The sequence below is a fragment of the Emys orbicularis genome, chromosome 2, assembly GCF_028017835.1.
Source record: "Emys orbicularis isolate rEmyOrb1 chromosome 2, rEmyOrb1.hap1, whole genome shotgun sequence".
Taxonomy (NCBI): Eukaryota; Metazoa; Chordata; order Testudines; family Emydidae; genus Emys; species Emys orbicularis.
Window position 1 is genome coordinate 290,047,680 of NC_088684.1, and position 24,042 is coordinate 290,071,721.

At 48.1% G+C, this 24,042-nt stretch overlaps 1 protein-coding gene across 1 annotated transcript in view; it reads left to right on the plus strand.

The window, feature by feature from the left end:
• The window catches only part of VIPR1 (vasoactive intestinal peptide receptor 1), a 180,561-nt gene that overhangs the window by 140,632 nt on the left and 15,887 nt on the right, over positions 1-24,042 (plus strand). Inside the window, exons 7-9 of the mRNA XM_065398565.1 lie at positions 16,757-16,910; positions 18,273-18,333; positions 22,698-22,767. Of these exons, the coding sequence (XP_065254637.1) occupies positions 16,757-16,910; positions 18,273-18,333; positions 22,698-22,767 (285 nt within the window). The remainder of the gene's footprint in view (positions 1-16,756; positions 16,911-18,272; positions 18,334-22,697; positions 22,768-24,042) is intronic.

Genomic DNA, 24,042 nt, shown 5'->3' on the forward strand with positions numbered 1-24,042 from the left:
GCCTTGCAGGGGTCTCTGGCATGGAATATCACACACAACAAATCCTGCACGCAACACATTTGATTTGATCAAGCAGGGTTTGTTAGATACAACAAAACCTGCATCTTGGCAGGGAGTTAGACTAGATGATCCTTGTGGTCCCGTCTAACCCTATGGTTCTAATAACACCACTGCTGATTTCCTGAGTAACAGTAATATACCCACTGGCACAGTCTGTGTTTGTCAGGAGAAGGAAAGAGAAGAGAGAGAGAGATCCCATAAATAACGTGAGAAGGACAAACCCAACAAAGTGAAGCGGGGGTGGAGAGGAGGACATGGTGTGGTTGCCAATTTCCTTTCAAATCTCACGCTAGCACTTTAAGGTTCACTTCACTAGAGTCACTGAGACGCTATAGACTGAGATCAAAGCCCTTAATTAACGGAGTCCCTAATGATCAAAAAATCGACCATTGTTTAAAAAAAAACAATTTTTGGTGCTGATTCCTGTTTCAGTGCCTGGGTTAAGCGGGGGGGGGGGGGAGTTCTGAGTTATCACAGGTGACTTTTGTGGGTGAAGCACACGTGAGGCCACAAGCACCTACAAAAAAGAAGGGGCCGGATTGTCACCGCACTTGCTCCCCTGCTCAATTTGCCATGCCCGCTCTTGGGGTGAGAATGACCAGGGGCTGTTCGGCATGAGCAAATGGACGGGGATGGATGAAGAAAGCAAGGAATGGAAGGAGGCCTAGCTTTGTCCTCTTCCCATTCACGGGCCTGAGTCGCCGGGCGGGTGCACAACGCAGGGAGCAAGCTGCTCTACCACAATGGGGGAAGCAACTTCCTCCTTCCCCGGCACAATGGGAGGAGCTGTGAGTCCGAGTTGCACTTTGCGCTGTTGTGTGTTCGTTGGACAGCGCGGCTCCCAACCATCCCTGACTCCAGATGCATTGTAAGGGTGCACTCTAACCCAGGGAGAATACCGAATTGTACAAGTCCTAACGGGTTCTGAACCTTTTGTTTTTTTCCTTTGCTGCTGCTTTGATCCAGCGAATGAGAGACAAACAGGAAACTAGATTGTGCGCAATTTGAGGCAGGGCTTGTCTTTGTAATAAGTGTTTGTACAGCACCTAGCGCCATGGGGCCCTGATCCTTGCTGGGCATTACTGTTTTGTAAATAATTGATAAAAATAAAGGCAAGAGGGAGAGGGAGAGACCAAAGGAAAAGACACGGATTATGTAGGGACCCATCCTTAAGGTCCGGACCATCTTCCCCATTAGAACCTCACTCTTGTATTTCTCTGGCCATTTTACCAAAAGTTCTAATTCTACCAGCACCAGAAAGAGTTAATCAGTGTCACAACTTGGCTTTCTCTTGTGGAAATTAGGGTCAGGAACTTTGGAGGGTTTTCTAGTCCATTGATTATTTTAAAAGCTTTCACTTGACAAAAATATTGGGCGAGAAGCTCATTATAAATATATGTTTGATTTGTTCTAGTAACGAATGAAGGACGATTAGCCCCATTCATACAGTTTATTGAGGAGGCCGTTCTCTTTTTATTTCAGTTTCTAAACTCGTCTTTATGTTGGTCCAATCAACCGAAGGGCCTGATTGCTCTGGCCGCCATCTTGGGTACAGTCATGTGACTTGTAAGAGAAATCCAGGCCAGTATTCATAACAGCCCAAACATACAAGGCCTAATTCTCTTCTCCTCATGGTGTGACTCAGGAGAAACTAACTCCACTGAAGTCAATGGAATGAGTAACCCCAGCGTAAAGCTACTGTGTGAAGCGAACTGTGCCCAAGTAGGTGAGGACAAATAACCTCCTAGGACCAGATCCTTAGCTGACACAAACTGGCATTGCCCCGCTGACTTTAATAGAGTCCTGCTGCTTTACACCAGTTGAGGATCTGACCCTGACACTGGCTTATGTATTGGATGCTCATGTAATACCAGAAGCCACACCTCGTGTGACCTGTGTATTCATAGAGATGGATTTTAAATGTCTTGACATTTAAATCCTTTCAGCTGATATGAGCAGGGTTAAATCAGAAAGAAAGGGCACCGTTACATGATGGGGCCTGGGGATCCATTTGGGTCAGGCTGCTGCCTAAAGCTTGATATGAATCACTGTGGGCCCCATCCTGTTACAAATGAAATCAGTGGCAAAACTCCCATTGACTTTAGCAGGACCAGGATTGAGCCTGGTAGAACATAAGAACATAAAAATGACCCTACTGGGTCAGACCAAAGGTCCATCTAGCCCAGTATCCTGTCTTCCAGCAGTGGCTAGTGCCAGGTGCCCCAGAGGGAATGAACAGAACAGGTAATCAAGTGACCTATTCCTTGTCACACATTCCCAGCTTCTGGCAAACAGAGGCTAGGGACACCATTCCTGCCTATCCTGGCTAATGGTCATTGATGGACCTATCCCCCATGAATTTATCTAGTTCTTTTTTGAACCCTGTTATGGTCTTGGCCTTCACAACATCCTCCAGCAAGGAGTTCCACAGGTTGACTGTGCACTGTGGTAGCCTCTTCCCAGCCTCCCCAGTTCCCACTGTGACACACAAGTGTAGCAGAAGGCAGGATTTGGCCTACTGAGTGTGTGTGTCTGTAGACATCCTGTATATCTCGTCTTCATGACAGCTGTAACAAACTTGTATCTCTGCATTAGAGATAGCCCTCAACGTGGGCCTCCGTCTGAACTCTGTGGCGCAAACCCATCTCGACTGCATCTCATCTATGGCTGAGTAGATTTGGATCTCCAGGGGGTAGCGAAAGCTGAAGGGTGAGCCACGTAGAACCATGTAATAGAGCAACTCCCTGGTGCACCAAGACCTAAGAGGAACTCCTCGTCCCACTGAGTTTTTTCACTGTAGATGCCAAATTCCTTCTAGTAGAGACACTGAAGAATTTCAGCTCTTCGTCTCACTTAAACCGAGGTGCATTACATTTTAAGCCCATGCGAGCTGCAGCTTAACTGGCTCAGTTAGAAGCCACTTTGCTTCTATCAGCACCCCCATTTTAAGGGCCTCGGGAAGCTCAGTGGATACACACAGGTGCTAAGCTGCCCTCCTCAGCAGCCTACGGTTCTGGGCACTGGGCAGGTGAACCGGCTGAAAATTCAGCTAGTTCCGCAATTCAGCTCTTCATGTTTCATGACCTTAAAATGCCAACGGGGAGTTTTCACAAACACCCAGGAGATTTAGGAGCATGAGTCCCATTGAACTGGACCTGGTTTCCCCTTTATTGTTGAAGAGAGAAAGTTAAACTGGGGCAGGGAGCGTTGCAAGCCCACTTGAATACAGGTTACAGCTGCAATAAAAGAAAATAGGGAATAAAGAGATGGGCTTTTACCAGCTCTGTCTAGTTTGCTTGGATTTGTAATTTACTTTCTCTGCTGATATCCAAGATCCTGGGTGGGGTGGGGCTGGGTTTGCTTTTTCTTTTTTTTCTTTTCTTTTTTTTTTAATGCATTCTTGGAAGCTAAACAAAGTGGCAGCACCCAGGGACCGATTGTCTCAGGAACTGAGCACCCTGAGCTCCCATCGACATCATCTGGAGTTTCTGAAAATGAGTCCCTGGGGGTGAAATCTTGGCCCTGTTGAAGTCAATGGGAGTTTTGCCCCCGGCTTCAATAGGAGCAGGATTTCATTCCTAGCGGCCAGGCTTGGTTCTCCCACAAAGGGCAGAGTTAACAAGGAGCCCATGGGAGCAACAGATTGGGAGTCAGCAAAAATGCTTAGAGCCACATTTTCAGATGCGCTCACTAGTTTTGCTGTGCAGATTCTGGAAACGCACGTCCTGCTCTCTCACGTCCACGGCATGTACATTGCCTGAGCGTTGCTGCCTATCCTCCCAAGTCAAACACTCAAGGGTTAGGAGATAAAAGCTAACAGTCAGCCACACCTAAAGAAAGCGGATGAGAAAGGAATTTGCCTGAGATTGTATCAATTCAACGGGGCTCTTTTTATGACACCTTTTCAAGGGAGGTCCGTAACAGAGTCAGCAATCTCTGCTGGAAATCGATCCCATGTCTCCCAGTAACGGCACACTGGGGGTTTGGAAATGAGAGTTGCTCTAACATCCACCAGTTGCTAAGAGTCCCCAAGGGCATATATGGTAGCTGAGCATAGCCAGAGCACAATTAACTCCACCCCAGCTCCTCCCCACTCCTGACACACCTCTTGTGCTGAAGGTTGGCCTAGGAGCTGGTTCTGTGCCAGAGGAGATGTTTACACTTCCTCTGTGGCTTATGCACAGAGAATGGACTGGAAGGAGAGGATCTGCCCGTAGGTGTTCTCAGAAAGGAACCAGGAAAAGTGGTAGAACATAATACAAGACTCATCTGCCCCCATCAACCCTCCCTCAGTACAGGCAGTGATGCCCTGGCTAATAAACCATATTCCCCCATAAGTACCTCGTTCAAAAGAAAAGCCATCCTATGGAATACAACCCTACCAAGGGCCAAGAACATAAGAACGGCCGTACCGGGTCAGACCAAAGGTCCATCTAGCCCAGTATCCTGTCTACCGACAGTGGGCAATGCCAGGTGCCCCAGAGGGAGTGGACCAACAGGCAATGATCAAGTGATCTCTCTCCTGCCATCCATCTCCATCCTCTGACAAACAGAGGCTAGGGACCCCATTCCTTACCCATCCTGGCTAATAGCCATTAATGGACTTAACCACCATGAATTTATCCAGTTCTCTTTTAAACGCTGTTATAGTCCTAGCCTTCACAACCTCCTCAGGTAAGGAGTTCCACAAGTTGACTGTGCGCTGTGTGAAGAAGAACTTCCTTGTATTGGTTTTAAACCTGCTGCCTATTAATTTCATTTGGTGACCCCTAGTTCTTGTATTATGGGAATAAGTAAATAACTTTTCCTTATCCACTTTCTCCACATCACTCATGATTTTATATACCTCTATCATATCCCCGCTTAGTCTCCTCTTTTCCAAGCTGAAGAGTCCTATCCTCTTTAATCTCTCCTCATATGGGACCCGTTCCAAACCCCTAATCATTTTAGTTGCCCTTTTCTGAACTTTTTCTAGTGCCAGTATACCTTTTTTGAGATGAGGAGACCACATCTGTACGCAGTATTCGAGATGTGGGTGTATCATCGATTTATATAAGGGCAATAATATATTCTCAGTCTTATTCTCTATTCCCTTTTTAATGATCCCTAACATCCTGTTTGCTTTTTTGACCGCCTCTGCACACTGCGTGGACATCTTCAGAGAACTATCCACGATGACGCCAAGATCTTTTTCCTGACTTGTTGTAGCTAAATTAGCCCCCATCATATTGTATGTATAGTTGGGGTTATTTTTCCCAATGTGCATTACTTTACATTTATCCACATTAAATTTCATTTGCCATTTTGTTGCCCAATCACTTAGCAGAGAGTATTGTCCTATTAGGAGAAAAACATCTGTATTTGGAGCCTAATTCTGATCTGATACCTGGGTGCAACTCCTACTGAAATCCGTGGAAGATGCATTGTGTAGCTGAATACAATATGAGGCCCTTGGGCGTTTAGATTATACAGTGATTGGTGCTTAATTAGTATATAGATTCATTAGACATGAGGCTGAAATAATGAGATTGGGGCTTCATCATACCATGAAATCCGATGAGCAGTACAGCTCTCCAGTTATTGCAGCCCTATTATTATTTGTGCAATAATACCTAGAGGCCGCAATCATGGATCAGAACCCCATTGTGCTAGGCCACACACACCGTGAAAAGATACTCTCTGCCTCAAACAGCATATCATACAAACGTAAGATGAGAGTCAACAAGTGGATACAATAGGGAGGAGGCGGAGGAGAAAAGATAACAGCGAAACCATAAATGTTCCCCTGCTGCATTTGGACATGCCAAGAATTTGCAAGCCCAAGTGCACTGCAATATAATCCTTGAACTACAAAGACTAATAATTACATATTGTTACACTCCAGATCCACCACCCATTTCCTGCACTCCTAAGCATACATCAGCAGGGTTGGCTTGAAATGAACTAGAATCTCTTCAACTCTGCCCTCCCCGGGATGACGGCAGAGGTGGAGGTGTCTATTGTCTTCCCATTTGACAGCAATCTGTTAATTAAATCTGCCTTTTTAATCTTTTTTTCCTCGAGCCTCGCATTTGAATTGCTGATATCGTAGAAATCCATTCTTGGCTCGCTGATTGATCAGGTTCATTCAGAAGGCAGCAGCTTAAACAGTTGGGTCCAAAGGGATGGCGTGTCAGATGAAAGCGAAAGCAATCTGCAAAAAGCCATCGGGAAGGTGTGAATCACAAAGCCCCTCTCAAAGGCATCAGTTCATCTTCTGGGGAAGGTTTAGAGCCGAGGCTGGTGCTGCGGGAGCTCTTCATGTTCAGAGGAGAAGAGCATCATCTCTTCCCCTGCTGCCTTGTTCAATATCCGCAATTACAAAATGCCAAGTGCCTGCTGAATCAGCCTCTGGAATCAAAGAACCAGCTGAGCCAGAGCATTTCTCCCCGCACTTACCTGATTGCTCCTGGCAGCAGTTCACAAAATAGGTTGCATTGCAGGCACGCCGAGAAATCGGCAAATAAGGCTCCAGCTGTTCTCCTGGCTGGAAAGCAAGTTAACTGTTTGCCTGCTCCTGGAGACCTCCATTAGAGTATCTCCAGGTGGCGCCTGCTTGCTGTATGCTACCAGTGTTCTAGGCAGAGCCAGGCAACAGGGACGCCGACAAGGAATCAAGACTAAGCATCAAAATAAAATGTAGGAAGCAAAAGCAACTTGAGCTAGGAGAAGAAGAGCAGCATCGACTATGGGCAAATGCAGCGCGAGTCTTTTTAATTTGTGGTTGGTGCCTAGATGCTATGGTGGTGGGTCCCTTTGAAATAGACAGAGTAGATTAGTCTGGACAGAACTTACTTGCTGGGATTCTACATGAGCCATCCTGCGTCCTGTTCAAGCCAGACTGCTGCCAGACCCAGCATTTCAGGTAGAACATGCTGTTATTCATGCCCTAGGCACTTCCAGCTTGAACCCACCTGCTCTACAGATGAATATAGCTTGGGTAGAACTCACCTGCTGTGCTGCTGAATGAGTCAGGTACATCCAGGTTGCAATTAACGACCAGGTGCTTCCAGGTGGAATGTGCCTGCTGGAAGGGAAAGGGCTTTCAGCATAGACTGAATGTGGCTCTATCCTTATGAATCTTAGTCCGTAAGTATTAAGTACTATTCATAAAGCACCCTCATTGGTCACAGCGAGATGAACATTGTCTGCAAGTAACAGAGCCCTCTAGACGTTAAAGGTTCCAGGCCATTTGCACTGATGTAAAGCGGGAGAAATTCTGATGACTCCAGGGTGAATGAGACTGGCACCTAGCCCATGATATGTAGTGATCTGAACATTTCTGTTCAGGGACACAAGCCCAGACTAGCATGATTAGGAATCAGGAAACCCTAAATTCTAAGCTGGACTCCGGCACTGACTCCATCCGTGGCCTTTGAGAAGTCACCTAATGCCCACATTGTCAACGTAGACTCAGCTTGTGTCTCAGTCATTGGGTGCTCTGCTCTGGACATAGCTATCATGGTAGTTGCATCCAGGCAAAAGGGTTTGAGTGACGCACACGGCAATCACGGCTGTTAGTTCTGGGGGGAAGGGTTTGGGTGATGCACATGGCGATCATGGCAGTTGCATCTAGAAGAAGGGTTTGAGTGACGCACACGGCAATCACGGCTGTTAGTTCTGGGGGGAAGGGTTTGGGTGATGCACACGGCGATCATGGCAGTGGCATCTAGGAGAAGGGTTTGAGTGACGCACACGTCGATCGCGACTGTTGGTTTGGGAGATGCACACAGCGATAACGGTAGGAGCTCTCATTGAAAACAATGGGAGGTAAGCCCCTAAATAATTTTTGTCACTTGCACCCTGAGGGCCTGGTTTTCGGACAAACTGAGCATCCACAGTTTCCGCTGACATGGTTCGGAGCCAGGCGGGCTCAGCACCTCTGACGATCATGCTTCTAGTTAACTAAAGTCAGGTGCCTAAAAACTGGGGCACCAAAAATTAGAGGCCACTTTCGAAAATTTGCGCCTCCCCTTCTGTGCCTCGGTTCCCCCATTTGTAAAATCAGTAGAGTAACACGGTGACTGACCTCCCAGAAGTCTTATGCGGATGAGTTAGTTAATGTCTGGCATGCGCTCGGCATGTGAAACAGGCTGTATAGATGCTATTGGTTTAGGGCTATCACAAGTTTAGGACCCAGTCCTGCTCCTGTAGAAGTCATTGGCAAAGCTTATCAGGTGTGATCCTCACATCTGCTCCAGCTCCCGTATGCCATATAAAAGGACTGGAGCAGCTTAAACAGACCCTAAAGAATCTGGATCTGGCCTTGGGAGGATTCCCCAGGCACAAGTACTGTTGAAGGCAGCCATAAAGCTGTGTTCCAATGATCTCCTCCCAAGCCCTGGAGTAGGGGGTGCATTGGCGTAGGGTTGGGGGGGAGGGATATGTCGGGATGGGGGCTCCAGAACACAGCGCTGCAGAGATTCTAGGCAGTGCTGTAGCCCTCAGGACAGCCCAGGGACACCACCATAACTTAAACAGGCCCCCAGGGCTGTCTGAATTTCACCCGGAGCCACAGAGCAGCCAAGGGTTGGGAGGTCACAAAAGCAGCTTAAAGCCACCTTAGGCCTCCTCCAAATGGGCTGCAAGCAGGAGCGGTGCCAGGGTTTTTGGCGCCCTAGGCGGGGGTCCTTCCGCGCTCCCGGTCATCGGCGGCAGTTCTGCGGCGGGGGGGTCCTTCCGCGCTCCCGGTCTTCGGGGCACTTCGGCGGGGGGTCCCGGAGCGAGTGAAGGACCCGCCGCAGAATTGCCGCCGAAGACCCGGAGCGCGGAAGGATCCCCCGCCGCTGAATTGCCGCCAAGGGCGGCAAGATGCCACCCCCCAAATCCTGGTGCCCTAGGCAACCGCCTAGGTCGCCTAAATGGAAGCGCCGGCCCTGGCTGCAAGTTCTGTGCAGCATCCCTGAGACGTGCAGGACAGAATATGACCCACTGTTGCTTCAAAGAGAGCAGAGTCTGACGCTTGCTTTTTATACAGGCTAAATGTGCAATACACCCCAATTTCAGCTATACCTTTTCCACCCTTAGGGGAATTTGAATAATGAATCTAGTGCCACTTCTTTTACACTGTACTTCTGAAAGGGAAACCGAGAGATGCACGGAGGTACAAGTGCACTCTTTGGCACTGCAGATTGGCTGTGCCATCAATAAACTTTGCACCTCCTGCTTTTGGAGAGTTCCCTCATTTACACCAGAGTAGAGGGGTGTTTTGTTGAGCCTCCATCAGAACATAGGGGTCCTCAAACCAGCTCACGTCAAGTTGAGTTATTTCTGCTGATCTAGGGTAACTAGGGAAAGCTGCCAGTTATTTTATGACTCTGTGGGAATACCCAGAGTCATTAGTCACAGGGGATTATGATGCATGTGCTTTTAGTGTACCACAATAGTCAGTCAGTCTGCAAGTGACTAATTGCCTGCAGTGTGGTGGCTGCATGTCACTGCATAAGACATCTGGCCCAAAGCCTCTCATTGTGGGAAAGAAACTTCTCTCGGGGAGAGTTAGGGAGCGGTTGGGCTAATCCACCTGATTTAGGAAAGAATAATAAGTGTTTCTAGCTTCCGCCTACCAACCCAGCAGCCTTTCCTCCTCACCCCCAGCTTTACCCCTCCTCACGGCCCTTCACCTTGTCCCGGTCTAAAAATCTCCTCTGGTGGTTCATCCTCAATGTACCTTCACTGCCGTCTGACACACCGGGCATGAGTTCTACTCGGCTGACTTAGCACATTATTGCTTAAATACTCGGGGCCAAATGCAGATCGGGTGCAACTCCATTGATTTCAACAGAGATGCACCTGTTTACACCAGCTCTGAATTTGGCCTTGTTTGCTCCCTGTTTCTTAGATTCTGGGCCAGATCCTCCGTTGGTGTAATGTGTCTAGCACTCCACTGACCTCAACAGAGCTGTGATGAGTTACGGCAGCTGAGGCTCTGGCCCCTTGTTTTCTGAGGTGATGTTTGCATCCTGCCCTGCTAGCTATGAAAACCACTTCAAATACTGAGCCCCAGAGGATTGTGAAATGTCCCCTTTTCTTCCCGTGCAAATTAACGCAACTTCTACCTTTTTGATTCCCCTGTTTTCCTGGGGGCCCTTCTCCGTGCCTGCCTTTAAATCGGAATGGTCCCGAGGGCGCCTGTGTAGCAGAGTGGTGTAGATGCTGCTCACAACGTTTGAACAGTGCCTTGGCTCTGACAGGCCTGATTCTGCCCGGCCGTGTGTTGTGATTGACACCCCCGCACAGGGACTGTAAAACGCCCGCTCGTCGGACGGACCGCCTTTTCCACTCACTTGCCCCAGGTGTGAGTGTCTACACAAGATGCAAGGCGGTGGGGAGTCAAGCCCAAGGAGATGACCACGGCTGATGAAATCAACCCACCAAATGCAGTAACGCTGCTCAGAACAGTCCTCCAGTCAGGGCTGGTTAGCTCAGTAAAAAACATGGATCAGTGTTAACCCTCATTAACATCACCTCTGCCACTTCATGCTAGGGTACGCTGGACATCTGCAGCTGAAGTCTGGGCAATGTTTACTTCCGTCTCCTGTCTTCCGTGAAGAAGTAGAAGTAGGTGTGGCTTATAGAATTATCATTTATGAGGATGTTTGCTTCATGAAGACCTCTAGAGATCTGACTATTGCAAGTGATTTCACAGGGAAGGTGGTCAGATACCGTGGTGATGGGCATCAGTATAAAATCCTAAAATGGATAGATTACTTAATGATCTAATACTGGCGAAATATCATTCAGCATTCCCATACCGCTTGATAAAACTAGCTGAGCCTTACAATGGATAGGGAAGTTTTAGTATCAAGATGAGGAAACTGTGTTCCTTCTTTTTCATGCCCTGGGGTGCCTTCGTGTTTAGCACTGAAACAGGCTATTCAGCCACAGCCGCTCTCCCAAACATCACTGTTGCAGTTCGGAAAACTTCCCAGGGGGCAGAATCCTAGGCTGGTTGGTGTAGGGGTTGAGAAGGACCACTCCGATTGCCAATCCCAATCCTCTGCTTCCAGCGGGAAAGCACCCAACATTAACTGCCATCGGCATAGCTAGCCTCACCAAAAACACGTCTGGGGGATGTGCTGTAATTACCTCACAATAGAGTTTGTTCCACTGTTTCAATGTTCCTGGGCATCAGACATTTTCTGGTAGCCCGGTAACATAGCTCCTTTCCCAGCATTAGTCATTTACTCCTTGTCATGCCTTTGGTGCAGCATGAAATGTTCATTCGTTTCCCTCCTTGCTACCCTCCTCACCCTTCAGCTAGCACTATCTATCCTACCTAGAGCATCCCTTCTTTAAACAGTCCTTCCTTAAACAGCTGCTGTCTCAAGAGGTATAAATTGAAGGCCCGATCCTGTTCGCCCTGAAGTCAATGGGGGAAAAAATGTTTCCTTGAAATGTTTCTGAGCAGCCCAAGTCGTTTCTCCAGACACCGAGGCAAAAACCTCGTCTTTTGAAATGTGCCATGGGATCTTTATGAACACAAGACAGGACCTAGATTTTATGTGTCATCCAACAGGCTCTCCATCAGTGCAGTATCCCTCAGCACCAGGACAGTAACGTCTCGGAGGGAAAGGTGCTACCTATTGAATCCCCGGTGGCAGAGCCAACTCCCAAGCATCATTTCTTTCCTTCCTCTTGCTACCCAACACAGAATCCCCATTGCACTTCCTGTTGTTGGTTGCTGCCATGTGTCAGTTGCAAAGAATCTCAGAGTTGCTTTCTTCTAACACTGAACAAGGAACTTCATTGGACTAAGGAAAACCAGATCATCCCTAAAGAGTACCACCTCCCCCCCCCCCTCTTTCTCACTATGTCTGGCCAACAACTTCCCCTTCCCAATTCATTTCCTGGCCTGGTTTTAAAGAAACGGCCCACGCAGCCTCAGAATCGCTGCTCAAAACTCAGGCAGCAAGACAGAGACAGCCCGCTCCTCTTCAGCTTGGGCTGCTCAAGTTATAGGGAGAGCTCCCTCCTCTCCAATGTTCAGAGCATCCCCTCCTGGCCACTGTTGGCCACGGTCAGGATAATGGGCTAGATGGACCTTTGGTCTGACCCAGTAGGGCCATTCATATGTTCCTGTTCTGCTCTCCTTTAACCAGTGTGTAACCCACTGGTGAATGTGGCACGTGCGTCCCTCTGTGCCCAGCCCACGGAGGCTGTGAGGCTCTTACAGCCCCATCCACAGAGCCTGGCTTCTCAGCTCAAGCTGTGCAGACTCTTCTGTTCCATTTCAGGTAGGTTCTTATGCCTCCCAGAGTGCCTTGCGGCAACTCCTGCTGTCAGCCGGGCCCCAGTTCAACCCTCGCCAAAGTGGCAGCAGCCACAGTTCCACCGAATAAACCAGAGAGCTCAAACCTAGTGCTGTTAGCAAACTAAACCAAAACCCCACCAGGACCAAATCGTTTTCACAGCAATGCCCTTGGTCGCCGGAGCTAGGTCAATAAAATGTGTTTCCTGTTCCTTCCATCTCAAGGGTGCCTGGCGATTTTTACTCCCCTTCCGGTCCTAGAGCCAGAGGGGGGGTAATCGCCTAGGACAGTGGGTTACAGAGTCTGCTCTTACTATGCTTCCTTGGAGGAAGTGCACCCTCTGGGGAGACAAGCTTTCCCAGTGATGGGCGCATGAGTCATCCGGCGCCGTGTATTCACGTCAGGCAGACAGTGGCAGCTCTATGATCTATCACGCACCCGCATTCTGTAAACAAGTCAAGAGGCGCTTCTTCCTGCTATCTGAGCAGTGCGGCATAGCTCTGAACGCGGGAGCGGGGGCTGCAGCGCATCAGAGCCTGGAGTCCGAAAGAAATATCAAAGAGCTCCTGAACGAGCAGGAGCTCTCAGGGCTGGGCCAGGTCCCGAGGGAGTCCATCCCAGCAGGAACTGGAGTAGCTGAGTACCAACAGGGCGGAGGGTGACTAGCCAGGTCCCCCCACCCCTTCCTCGCACCCAGACTAGACAGACCCCATCCCCCACTCCCAGCAGGGACCTCAGGCTTCAAGCTGGCCCAGCCACATGGCCTGGAGAGGAAGAGTCCCTGGGGGACAAACACAGAGATGAAAGTAAGCCGGTACACCCTGGTACAGTGTACCGGCGTGGCCCGGCTTCCCCAGGCGGCAATTTAAAGGGCCCGGGGCTCCGGGGGAGAGCCGTGCTGCCGGAGCCCTGGAGTAGCAGCAGGGCTCCGGGGGTTATTTAAAGGGCCGGGGCTCCCGCTGCCTCTACTGCCCTGGGCCCTTTAAATAGCCGCCGGAGCCCCGCCACCACTACCCCAGGGCTCCGGGGGCTATTTAAAGGGGCGGGGCAGTAAAAGCAGGGGAGTCCTGGGCCCTTTAAATAGCCCCCAGAACCCTGGAGTAGCAGCGGGGCTCCGGGGGCTATTTAAAGGGCCCGGGGCTCCCACTGCCTCTACGGCACCGGCCCTTTACACCGCTGCCGGAGCCCCCGGCTGCCGCTGCTACCCCAGGGCTCCAGCAGCAGGGCTCCAGGGGCTATTTAAAGGGCCGGGGCCATAGCAGCGGCCGAGCCCTGAGCCCTTTAAACTGCTGCCGGAGCCCCCAGCTGCTGCTGCTACCCCGGCGGGGGAGGGGAGGGCACTTACCGGTACAGGGCGGGCCGGGGCTGGCTCTGACCCCCCCCATTCCCACCCCTTCCGCCCAAGGCCCCAACCCAGCCCCGTACCGGTAAGTCCCTATTTCTACTTTCACCCCTGGACAGACATAACCCTTAAGAGCAGGGAGATCCCCAAGCAGGCAGGCTGTTTATTGCAGGACTAACATAACTTTCGCAGAGCAGCAAAACCCAGTAGAGCAGTGATTGAGCATCCCCCCCTCCCCCGGGGCCCCTTGAAAGCATTCCAGTTCCTGGTTCCATGCAGCACCTGGCGTGTGCTGTTTAGATACTCGGAACAGAAAAGCTCAGGAAGATGGCAGGGCTTAAAAGCAATCCCTGCAGAGAGGATGCGCCAAGGTTAACGCAGGCAGAGCAGATTGGGTTTTGGTGCCATCTGATAAAGCCTGACAGCATCAGAATAGCTCCCCATGCTTCCTGGAACCCAGCGGATCCCGGCCATGTGCCAGCTGCTTTACTCCCTCCGGTAATCCCCACTGGCTACTCAACGGAGCGAGGCAAACAGGGTTCGGCCCTTCCGTTCCGCCGCGCTGGATGTGAAGCAAGCAAGCTGCCTTGGTGCCAACCCGTCAGGTGTGCTACAAGATTGCGGAGAAGCGAACAGATGTCGGGAGCCTCCACGGTGCTTTCTCTGCCGCGCCGGGTGCCTTGTCACATCAGCTCTTCGTCACCTTCCCTTCCGTTGGAGTTAGCTGCATTGCCAGTTGGCTGCTCCCCCCCCCCCCCCCCCGCGAGACTCTGCTGGCACCATCTGCATCCCAGGAGGGCGCCGATGTGCCAATTAATTGTTCTTAGCATGAGATTTAAAGAAGAAAATGAAAGAACAAAGGGCCAGATCCCCATAGCTGGTGTCGAGCTCCATTGATGTCAGGGAAAGGAAGGTTTACACCCACTGAGGATCTGGCCCTAGGTACTTGTAGCTTGCCAATACGGTGACTAAGGGACAATTGTCTACAAGCATCTGAAGGGTGTCAATACCCAGGTTCAGAGTCTGCTCCTCTTACTCCTGAGGAATAGAACTGTACGCTGTGAGTAGCCCCATTGATGCTAGTGGATGTATTTCTAAAGCATGTCAAGGGTGCCTAGAGCATATCGATAGATCCCCATTTTAGCATTGCTACAAATCTAATCAATCAATAAATGGTGTGTTACTGTAAAATGCAGGTTGGAGGGAGACAAGTTCCTTGCTATAGGAAGCCAGGAGCTGCCTACCAGTGCCGCCCAGTGGTCAGTGAAGTCTGATATACTTTTTCCAACCATGGCCAGTACCAGATGCTTCATGGCAAGAGCTCTGTAATAACCTGCCTATCTGGGCAGTTTTGCCTAACCCTGGGCAGTTAGCGGTTGACATATACTCTGAGCCAAGTGTGCATATCGCTTACTTATCTTATCTTCCGTAACTGATCTCATTGTCCAGATAAACAGCCAGTCTCTTTGCTTCAATAACATCTTGTGGCAGTGAGTTCCACCGGGTAATTTTGATGTGTCTAAGAAAAAAAAAAAGTCCCTTCAGTTTCAAATCTGCTGCCTTTCAATTTCATTGACTGTTCCCTTGTTCTGGCATTATGACCGAGGGTGTTCCTGTCCACCCTCTTATCCTGCTTTATACCATTCTTTATTTCATATACATCTATCACAGCCCCTGCTATTCATCTCTTTTCCAAACCAAACAGTCACAATCTTTTTAAGATCTCATATTTGGAAGACTTTCCATTCCCCCAGCTTTTTTTGTCACTCATCTCTGAAACCCCTATTTCCGCTACATCTTTTAGGTGCTGGGAGGACCAGAACTGGACACAGGGTTGAAGGCTGATTTAGACAGGGCTAGCTTGTAGACTGTCAGTATTGTAGTAAGTAAAGGCCCTGATAAAGGCCCAGTATGAGGCCTAAGGCCTGAACTAAAGAAATGGTCAAGACTTTGCTAACATAAAGCAAAGTTAAGCGGTGAGTCAAAGGCAGGCCCTGCTCACAGAAGCTGGCAGGAAAAGGGCTGATGTTGCATAGATATATAGTCACCTAGCAAAGTTAAAGTATAAACATGGTACCGAGACATACCATATGGGAACATTCCACAGATAACATGGAACAGGCCGACCCATCCCAATGACGGGGCAAAAGGGTAAAATGATGGATAAAGTTGTTTTGATCGAACCAACATGTACAAGGTGAGAGGCGGCACCTTACTACGTAGAGGGGTTGCACCTTGCTGCGTAGAGGGGTTGCACCTCAATACGTCAGGAGTGATGTATAACTTGTTTGTACCTGTGTATAAGAATGTATCCCTGGGGCGGTGTCTTGGTCCAGCCGAGGGGGCAGTGGAAAGTCCCGCCACTGACTGAGCTGAGTCCATTGCCGAGCGGCACTTTCTCGTAGTGTGCCCTGGATTAGGCTAAGAAACCTACAGGGAACTGCAATTGTGTCAGGGTCGCAATAAACCTGGCCGAGGTGCCTTCGTACCTTACTAGACTCTGTGGTTATTGGGGGTTCTCGTTGGGTTTGCTGTGTCAGCTATCTGCAGAGCTGGGACCGCACACAGAGGGAACACACGCACGCAGCCGAGTGATATCAACACAGGAGAAAGCAGAGCACCACACCGGTAGCATCTGACAACAAGTATGATGTAGCCTGGGGGGGGTAGTAATTTGCTGCCGGTCTATCCCAGCAGAAAATCACTACCTTCCCCATACTAGCTTGGGATTGTGTGTTGGGAGCAGGCAAAGGCCCATGTCTCACCCATTTGCACCATGGTGGGGAAGAGCAAGTACAAGCACCCGTCTACCCCTGCATGCCCAAATCCACTAGACAGGCCAGACAGGCATAAACGGAGCACAGCTGTCTTGGTCTCCCTTATGATGCAGCGAGGCAGTGCAGTTCCAGGAACAATCTAGCCCATAATGAATACAGACGCTACTGATTCCAGATATTGGGCTAGGTAGAAAACCAGCATTACCAGCAAATCTGTTTGTTTCCTCTGAATCTCTTACCATTAAAACACCTCCTCGGTTCACCTCTGTTATTTTCTTCTCTTCCAGGTGGGCTGCAAGGCCGCAATGGTTTTCTTTCAGTACTGCATCATGGCCAACTTCTTCTGGCTGCTGGTGGAAGGCTTATACCTGCACACCCTTCTGGTCGTCTCTTTCTTCTCAGAGAGGAAGTACTTCTGGTGGTATATCCTGATTGGCTGGGGTACGCACTAGAGCCTTGAACGGGAATGGTAGGAAAATGAACTCGAGGTGACCTGGAGCTGTCTCAAGCAGGGACTTAACCCCTTAGCATGTGGGATCAGACAGCACAGAGAGGTGATATGTGTGCATTACCTTTCTGCCAGATGGTGTTAGTGGTGGTAGGATCAGATTCAGATGAGGGTGTCTGAGGGTTCTGTTTAAAATAAACAAAATGGTTGGCTTGAGCGCCCCCCCTCCCCTCCCTGAAAGCTTATTCTGTCCCATATTTCAGGCACTTAAGATTTAAAGCAGCTGGAGGTGTTTCTTCCTCACTCCGATGCACACAGGAGACCTGGGAAATCTGAAACCACAAGTAGCCCCTATTTGAGAAAGCAAATAAACCATCTATTTATACGGTGAAATGAAATGAGCATAATCCAGACATAAGAACATAAGAACGGCCATACTGGGTCAGACCAGAGGTCCGTCTAGCCCAGTAGCCTGTCTTCCGACGGGGCCAATGCCAGGTGCCCCAGAGGAAATGAACAGAACAGGTAATCATCAAGTGATCCATCCCCTGTTGCCCATTCCCAGCTTCTGGCAAACAGAGGCTACGGACACTATCCCTGCCCATCCTGGCTAATAGCCCTTGATGGGCCTATCCTCCATGAACTTATCTAGTTCTTTTTTGAACCCTGTTACAGTCTTGGCCTTCACAACATCCTCTGGAAGGAGTTCCACAGGTTGACTGTGTGTTGTGTATAAAAATACTTCCTTGTTTGTTTTTAAACCTGCTGCCTATTAATTTCCTTTGGTGACCCCTTAGTTCTTGTGTGATGAGAAGGAGTAAATAACACTTCCTTATTTACTTTCTCCACACCAGTCATGATTTCATAGACCTCTATCATATCTCCCCTTAGTCATCTCTTTTCCAAGCTGAAAAATCCCAGTCTTATTAATCGCTGCTCATATGGAAGCCGTTCCATACCCCTCATCATTTTTGTTGCCATTTTTTGAACCTTTTCCAATTATAATATATATTTTTAAGATGGAGCAACCACATCTGCATGCAGTATTCAAGATGTGGGCATACCATGGATTTATATAGAGGCAATGTGATATTTTCTGTCTTATTATCTATCCCTTTTAGACAGACAGAGTATGAACCAACCCCGTAGTCTCGGTTCATACCTGCCCAGCTTGGCGAGGGCCCAAAACTCTGGTTTGTAAAACAATCCTCACCCACCCACAACATTGTCACAATTGGAGTCAACGTCTCAGTAGTGAATGAGATTGAGAGGTCAGGTGGGAATAGGCCTGGAAGGGCCTTGACAGTGAAAACAAGTAGAAACTGTGACACTAATCCCTCTTCCTCTTCTGTTAGGTGCACCATCGGTTTTCATCACAGCCTGGACTCTCATCAAGGTTCACTATGAGAACATCGGGTAAGTCTCTGAAGTCATCTTAATTTCTTCAAATTTAAGACACCTTAAAGGAAAACGTATCAACGGCTAACTCAAAACTCTGCTCAGCAAGAACGAACTGTAAAAAGTCTTTGAAAATCAAACTTTTCCTTTAGAATTGGCCTTTCTGAGAGGTGATACCGACTTAACCAGCATAAAAAGAACTGTCTTCACAAGTTAAAATGGCGAACATTCGCTTTTAAATCTAATGAGCGAACGGATGGGCTTGTTTTTCAACCACAAGGCCAGGAGCCCCAAGATCTCAGTTCTAATCCTGGTTCTGCCACATTGAATTTACTCCCTCTGTGATTCCCTTCCCCCATCTGTGCACAGAGGTAATAATATTAACCTGATTCACAAGGGATTTGTGAGGCCATGGCTAATTCATTAATGCTTCTAAAGGTCTTTGGCATGCTTGGATGGCAGCTGCTTTGGAAATGGAAAGTATTATTAAACATATTGGCCAAATTCATCCGTGGTGTAACACTGCTAATGCTAACTAAATTGAGATCAGTGGAGTTACCCCAGGAATGCATTTGGCCCATTGAGTGCCCATTTGACCCATTGTAAAACTCCCATAGGAGCCAATGGGAGTTGCACTTGCATATCTGAGTGTACAGTTTGGCTCTATAGGTTAATGTTTATTGTCGATTATTTTAATCCGAGATTAAAGCAGTTGGGAACTGCCTTCTAGTCTCCTAAATGGGCCCTTCCACCCATGTCACAAGTAATGGTGGCCACCAAGAAGTGACAATGTCATTATCATTGTTGCTGTGCTAATTTAGGGCTCATGTCTCACCTCCCCTTTCACTTGCAAATTACTGGACAAAGCCGACATCAGTTGAGTACTCTTCTCATTTCCATCTGGTGACCCTGCTGGAGCACAGGATCTCTGATAACAGCACTGCTCTGTTCAGGTGTTGGGCTTTTTGTGGCTCCACAGAAAGTTACACTTCGGTCAAAACCTGCCAAAGATGCCACTTTGGGGATGGATCCTGTGAGGGTGCAAAGCGCCCTTGCTGTCCATTTCAATGGGAGGGGGACATCTTGCTGGACTGAGTGCTATGTTTGTGAGTGCCACAGTAACTGAATAAGCACCCCATGCCTCTCCCGCCATAGTCTCCAGTGACCTTTTCCCAGCCAAACCCTTTGAGTCTGTACTCCACCCCCATCCTCCTGGACAAATGTTTATGTTCTTCTTTAAATCTGGATCAGATAAATTGTAGCTAACAAGATGGGGCAACTTTTACAAGTAACAAATGACATGTGAGTAATTATGACCTGTCCTGCAATCTGTACTCATGTAGAGTAACGCTTAGACAAGCCGTCCTCCTGAAGCCAGTGGGACAACTTGTATGGTAACTACTAGTCAGGGTTGCAGAATCAGGCTTTAGTTACGTACATGTTGGGTACACCCTTCTAACATTTGCCACATGCAATTACTTACATTTTATCCAATTAATACCCCTCCCTGCACAAAAAACCTGGTGCACTTTGCCCTTATTTCAGTGATCCAAGCATCTCAACTGGTCTCATTTCATATTGCTGTATGATCGCCAAAACCCATGTGCTGAGGATTACCGCACCCATTTCTACTGAAGTGGCTTTACTCCAACTGCATAAAACTGCTCTGATTTGTTCAACTCTCTTCATAAATTCCCTATCAATTGAGACAGGGACCCAAGGTCTCTCCAGTTGTATTTGGCCATTCTGGCCACCTATTCTTCTCAGCTCTGTGCAGCCCCATATTAACTATGTAGGGTTCCCCCTCCCTTCCCCTTCCATTGCTCTCTGCTGAAACGACACTACGTTAATATGCACTGCGGAACTTTTAGTGCGCACCGGCAAGTTCTACAGGAGCCAGTTAGTGTGCGACACATCGGTGCGCTTTAGAATTCACACCCTTCTAGCATACATTGCCATATCGCGTAGTGTGGTGTTTAGATGTTGCTTGTAATTATTAGAACTGGGAGCACTGGCTGTTGGGAGTCTGAAAGGACAGGAAGGAGCGGGGAGGAGTTGAGGAGGCAGAATGAGAGTTGCAGAGGGTGCAGCAGCAGCTTGGTAAAGAGGTTTCCACTTTAAAAATAAAGTCCTGTTGAAGTTTGTTAGTACCTTGCCTGGTTGATACAACACGTAGGCAATCCTGAGACACTTCTTTCTTCTCAGATTCAGTTATTGAGAGGGGGTTTCTCAGTTTCTCAGTGGCTTTGTGAAGACCCCCTTCATCTTCATCCCTCTTTTACCCTTTTTAGTGGCCTGAGCGCAGGATTAGGACCTAATCATTCCTCTAGTCTGCCCACCGTTGAATCTCCCTGTGATCTTTAAACAAGAGACACTTAGCCTCTCTGCCTCAGTTTCTCTAATTATAAAATGGGAATAGCAATCCCCAGCCCGCATGGGCATCATGAGCATTAATTGGTTCCTAGTTCTAAAGCACTTTGAGGAAAAGAAGTGCTGAGCATTATCTTTTCCTTTATTCCCATTTTTGGGGCAAGTCTATGCTTAAGAACATAAGAACGGCCATACTGGGTCAGACCAAAGTCCATCTAGCCCAGTATCCTGTCTTCCAACAGTGGCCAGTGCCAGGTGCCCCAGAGGGAATGAACAGAACAGGTAATCATCAAGTGATCCATCCCCTGTTGCCCATTCCCAGCTTCTGGCAAACAGAGGCTAGGGACACCATTCCTGCCCATCCTGGCAAATAGCCATTGATGGACCTATCCTCCGTGAATTTATCTAGTTCTATTTTGAAGAACTAGATAATGCTGCATCCACTCAGCTGTGCTGTACCACTTTAATGAAGAGCTCTACGCCGACAGGAGAGAGCTTTTCCATCGGCTTAGTTAATACAGCTCCCTGAGAGGGAGTAGCTATGTGAACAGGAGAAGCTCTCCCACCGACATAGCGCTGTCTACACGGTGGGTTAGGACAGTCTAAGTACATCATTTCTGGGGGGTGGATTTTTCACAGCCCTGAGCGACACAGTTATACTGTTATAGGTCTGTAGCGTAGACCAGACCTTTCTCTTTCTTTCACCTTCTGTGGCCTTCAAACCTATTGCCATCTGAATTGTGTGAAAATAAAGATTCACTGGCCAGTTCATGCCAAACACCCGTCTTTAGAAGGGCCATTCTTAATTGCTGAAAAATAATATACCACCGTACACCTGTCTCTTTAAAACTATGTTTTGCCTGAAATTTCACAGGGTTTCCCCAAAACCACAACTCATTCCAAGCTTGTTGGGAACTTGATGAATCTGTACCCTATGTAGCATCCCTGCTTACCTCCCCCGAATGCCTGTATTAATGTTGTTCCTCCATTGACATCTCAGTACAGTGGTTTGCACAGTATCTCACTGCAGCGTTCCAGAATATCCCAGGGGAGCTGTGAAAACACTACTAAGAATGGTCATACTCTCTCAGGGATGGTTTTGAGAGCAGTTCATCATGACCAGTGGAGCCATTCAGGCTTAGAATAAAGAACATTGCATCCTAGGCAAAAGAGCAGATAACCCACAAGCGTGATCGTAATGGTCCTTTCTGGCTTTAAAATCGGAGAGTCTAAGCTTTGAGAGGCTTGCTGGCTTGAATTTGTCTGCAGGGCAGCAACTGTCATTTGAGTGTCTCATGAATCAATCTGGGATTTTATGGTTTTTATTCCCGGTGGCATACATTTTGCAAGAATTAAAGGAGTTCCCCTAACAGCCAGATGTGCCCATTTATTGAGTGTCCCTAAATGAACCTAAAAATGTATGTAATAAAATAAGTATTTTAGTTGGTGCCTTTATGCTCCAGTGCTGGGCACCTGGGCTTTCAAAACAGTGATAAAGTTGGTTCTCTTTAGCGTATACTGTTTCTTATCAATATGTCTCTCATTCGTAAGTAATGTGTTTATTGCAATGACTAGAGCTGATTTAAAAAAAAAGAGGAACAAAATTATAAATGTGTCCCTCTGTTAATAACAAAACCGATTAGTTCCATACGGGGGGAAAAGGAAAAATTGTTGTAAACATTGTCAAAAATGTTCCTGTTTACTTTTAAAATGGTATAATTGACATTTCTAATTTCCAACCAAATGTTGACCAGTTAAAGACCACCCATATCACAACTCATGGGATGAAATCCTTCATCCCATTAAAGCCAATGGGAGTTTTGTCATTAACTTCAGTTGGGCCAGGGTTTCCCCCAGCAGGTAGTTACTGCTCTTTGCTCTGTGGAATCCCTGTCTGTGAAGCTTTGCATCTGAAATATTGGTAGCCGCCCAGATCTGGAGCTTTCGTCCGTTTTCAGCGTCACAGCCGGTTTGCTCCGATTTGGTGGTTATTTTCCTTTGTTTATTTTCAGGTGTTGGGAGGACATAGGCGAGTCCCGGTACTGGTTGATCATCAGAGCGCCTATTGCGGTTTCTATTTTGGTAAAGTATCAGCAATCTCCACTGGCTGCAAAAGCCCTCGTTAGTGAAAACTCAGCGCCTAGGTTATACATGGATGGGTGTTCTGTAAATGGCATATGCAGGCAGACAGATGTAATTGGATAGACAGGCTGACTAGAAAACAGTCTTTGCCAAGCATTTCTCTGATGTGGATGAATTGTCTTCACAGCATGGGCCAACCTAACTAATTGGGGTTAAAGTAACTTTCCCTGCTGGGCAGGTTATCCGGAACTGCCTGCTGAAGGGCTTGTTGTACCTTCCCCTGAAGCAGATGGTGCTGGCCATTCTCAGAGCCAGGATACTGGATTAGTTGTACTGCAGGTCTGATCCAGTCTGGCATTTCCTGTGTTCTACTGTAACTAATGCGAGAAGAGCAGATGTTTCCTTATTAGAGTCCCATTTGCAAAACCTTTCCACCCTTTAAGAACTAAGTCATGGATTAGAATGCCCAGGACCTGTTCCTGTGAGGTGCTGAGCCCTGCCTGAGGGTGACGTCCTTCCCAAAGGAGGTTTGACTTTGAATAAAGTTAAAGTTAGACTTCAGGAAGAGCTGAGGACTCTTGGCAAGTCTCATGAGGCGCACCCTCAGTCCTCAAGCTCCCTTAACACTTCATCCCGCAGCATCTGGGAGGAAAGGGCAACTGCTCAGATATTACAGTGGTGGGCGGTGGTATAAAGAAACCTCTGATAGATGGAGGAGCACATGGGAAAGGAGGTTGAGTTGCCCAACCTGGAAAGTTGGTGGAACCGATCTCCAAGAAAGAGGCACCAATGAGTGTTACAAACACTTTACCTCTGCTCTGAAAAAGAAGGACACAGATATTTAAGAAAATATTGATTCACAGTAGCAAATAGATACATCTAAGGGGTGGGGAACTCTACCCAAGTTAGGTTGACCTAGCTATGTCACTCAGGGATGTGAAAAATTCTCAGAGCCATAGTTAAGCTGACCTAAGCCCCGATGTAGACACCACTAAGTCGATGGAAGAATTCTTCCATCAACCTAGCTGCCAATTCTCTGAGAGGTGGATTTACTATCGCAATAGAAGAACTTCTTCTGTGGCTATAGTAAGTGTCTACGCCACAGCAGCACAGCTGCAGCTGTGTCACTGTCGCGTTTCTAGTGTACACATATCCTAACTCAGTTTCAAAAAACAATGCTCCAACTTTCTCTGCCAGCATTAGGGTTTTCTCTGCCGGACCCCTCTGTCTCAGACCCTAGTTTCCTTTGCCCCAGAGAGGCTCCATCCCCTCTTG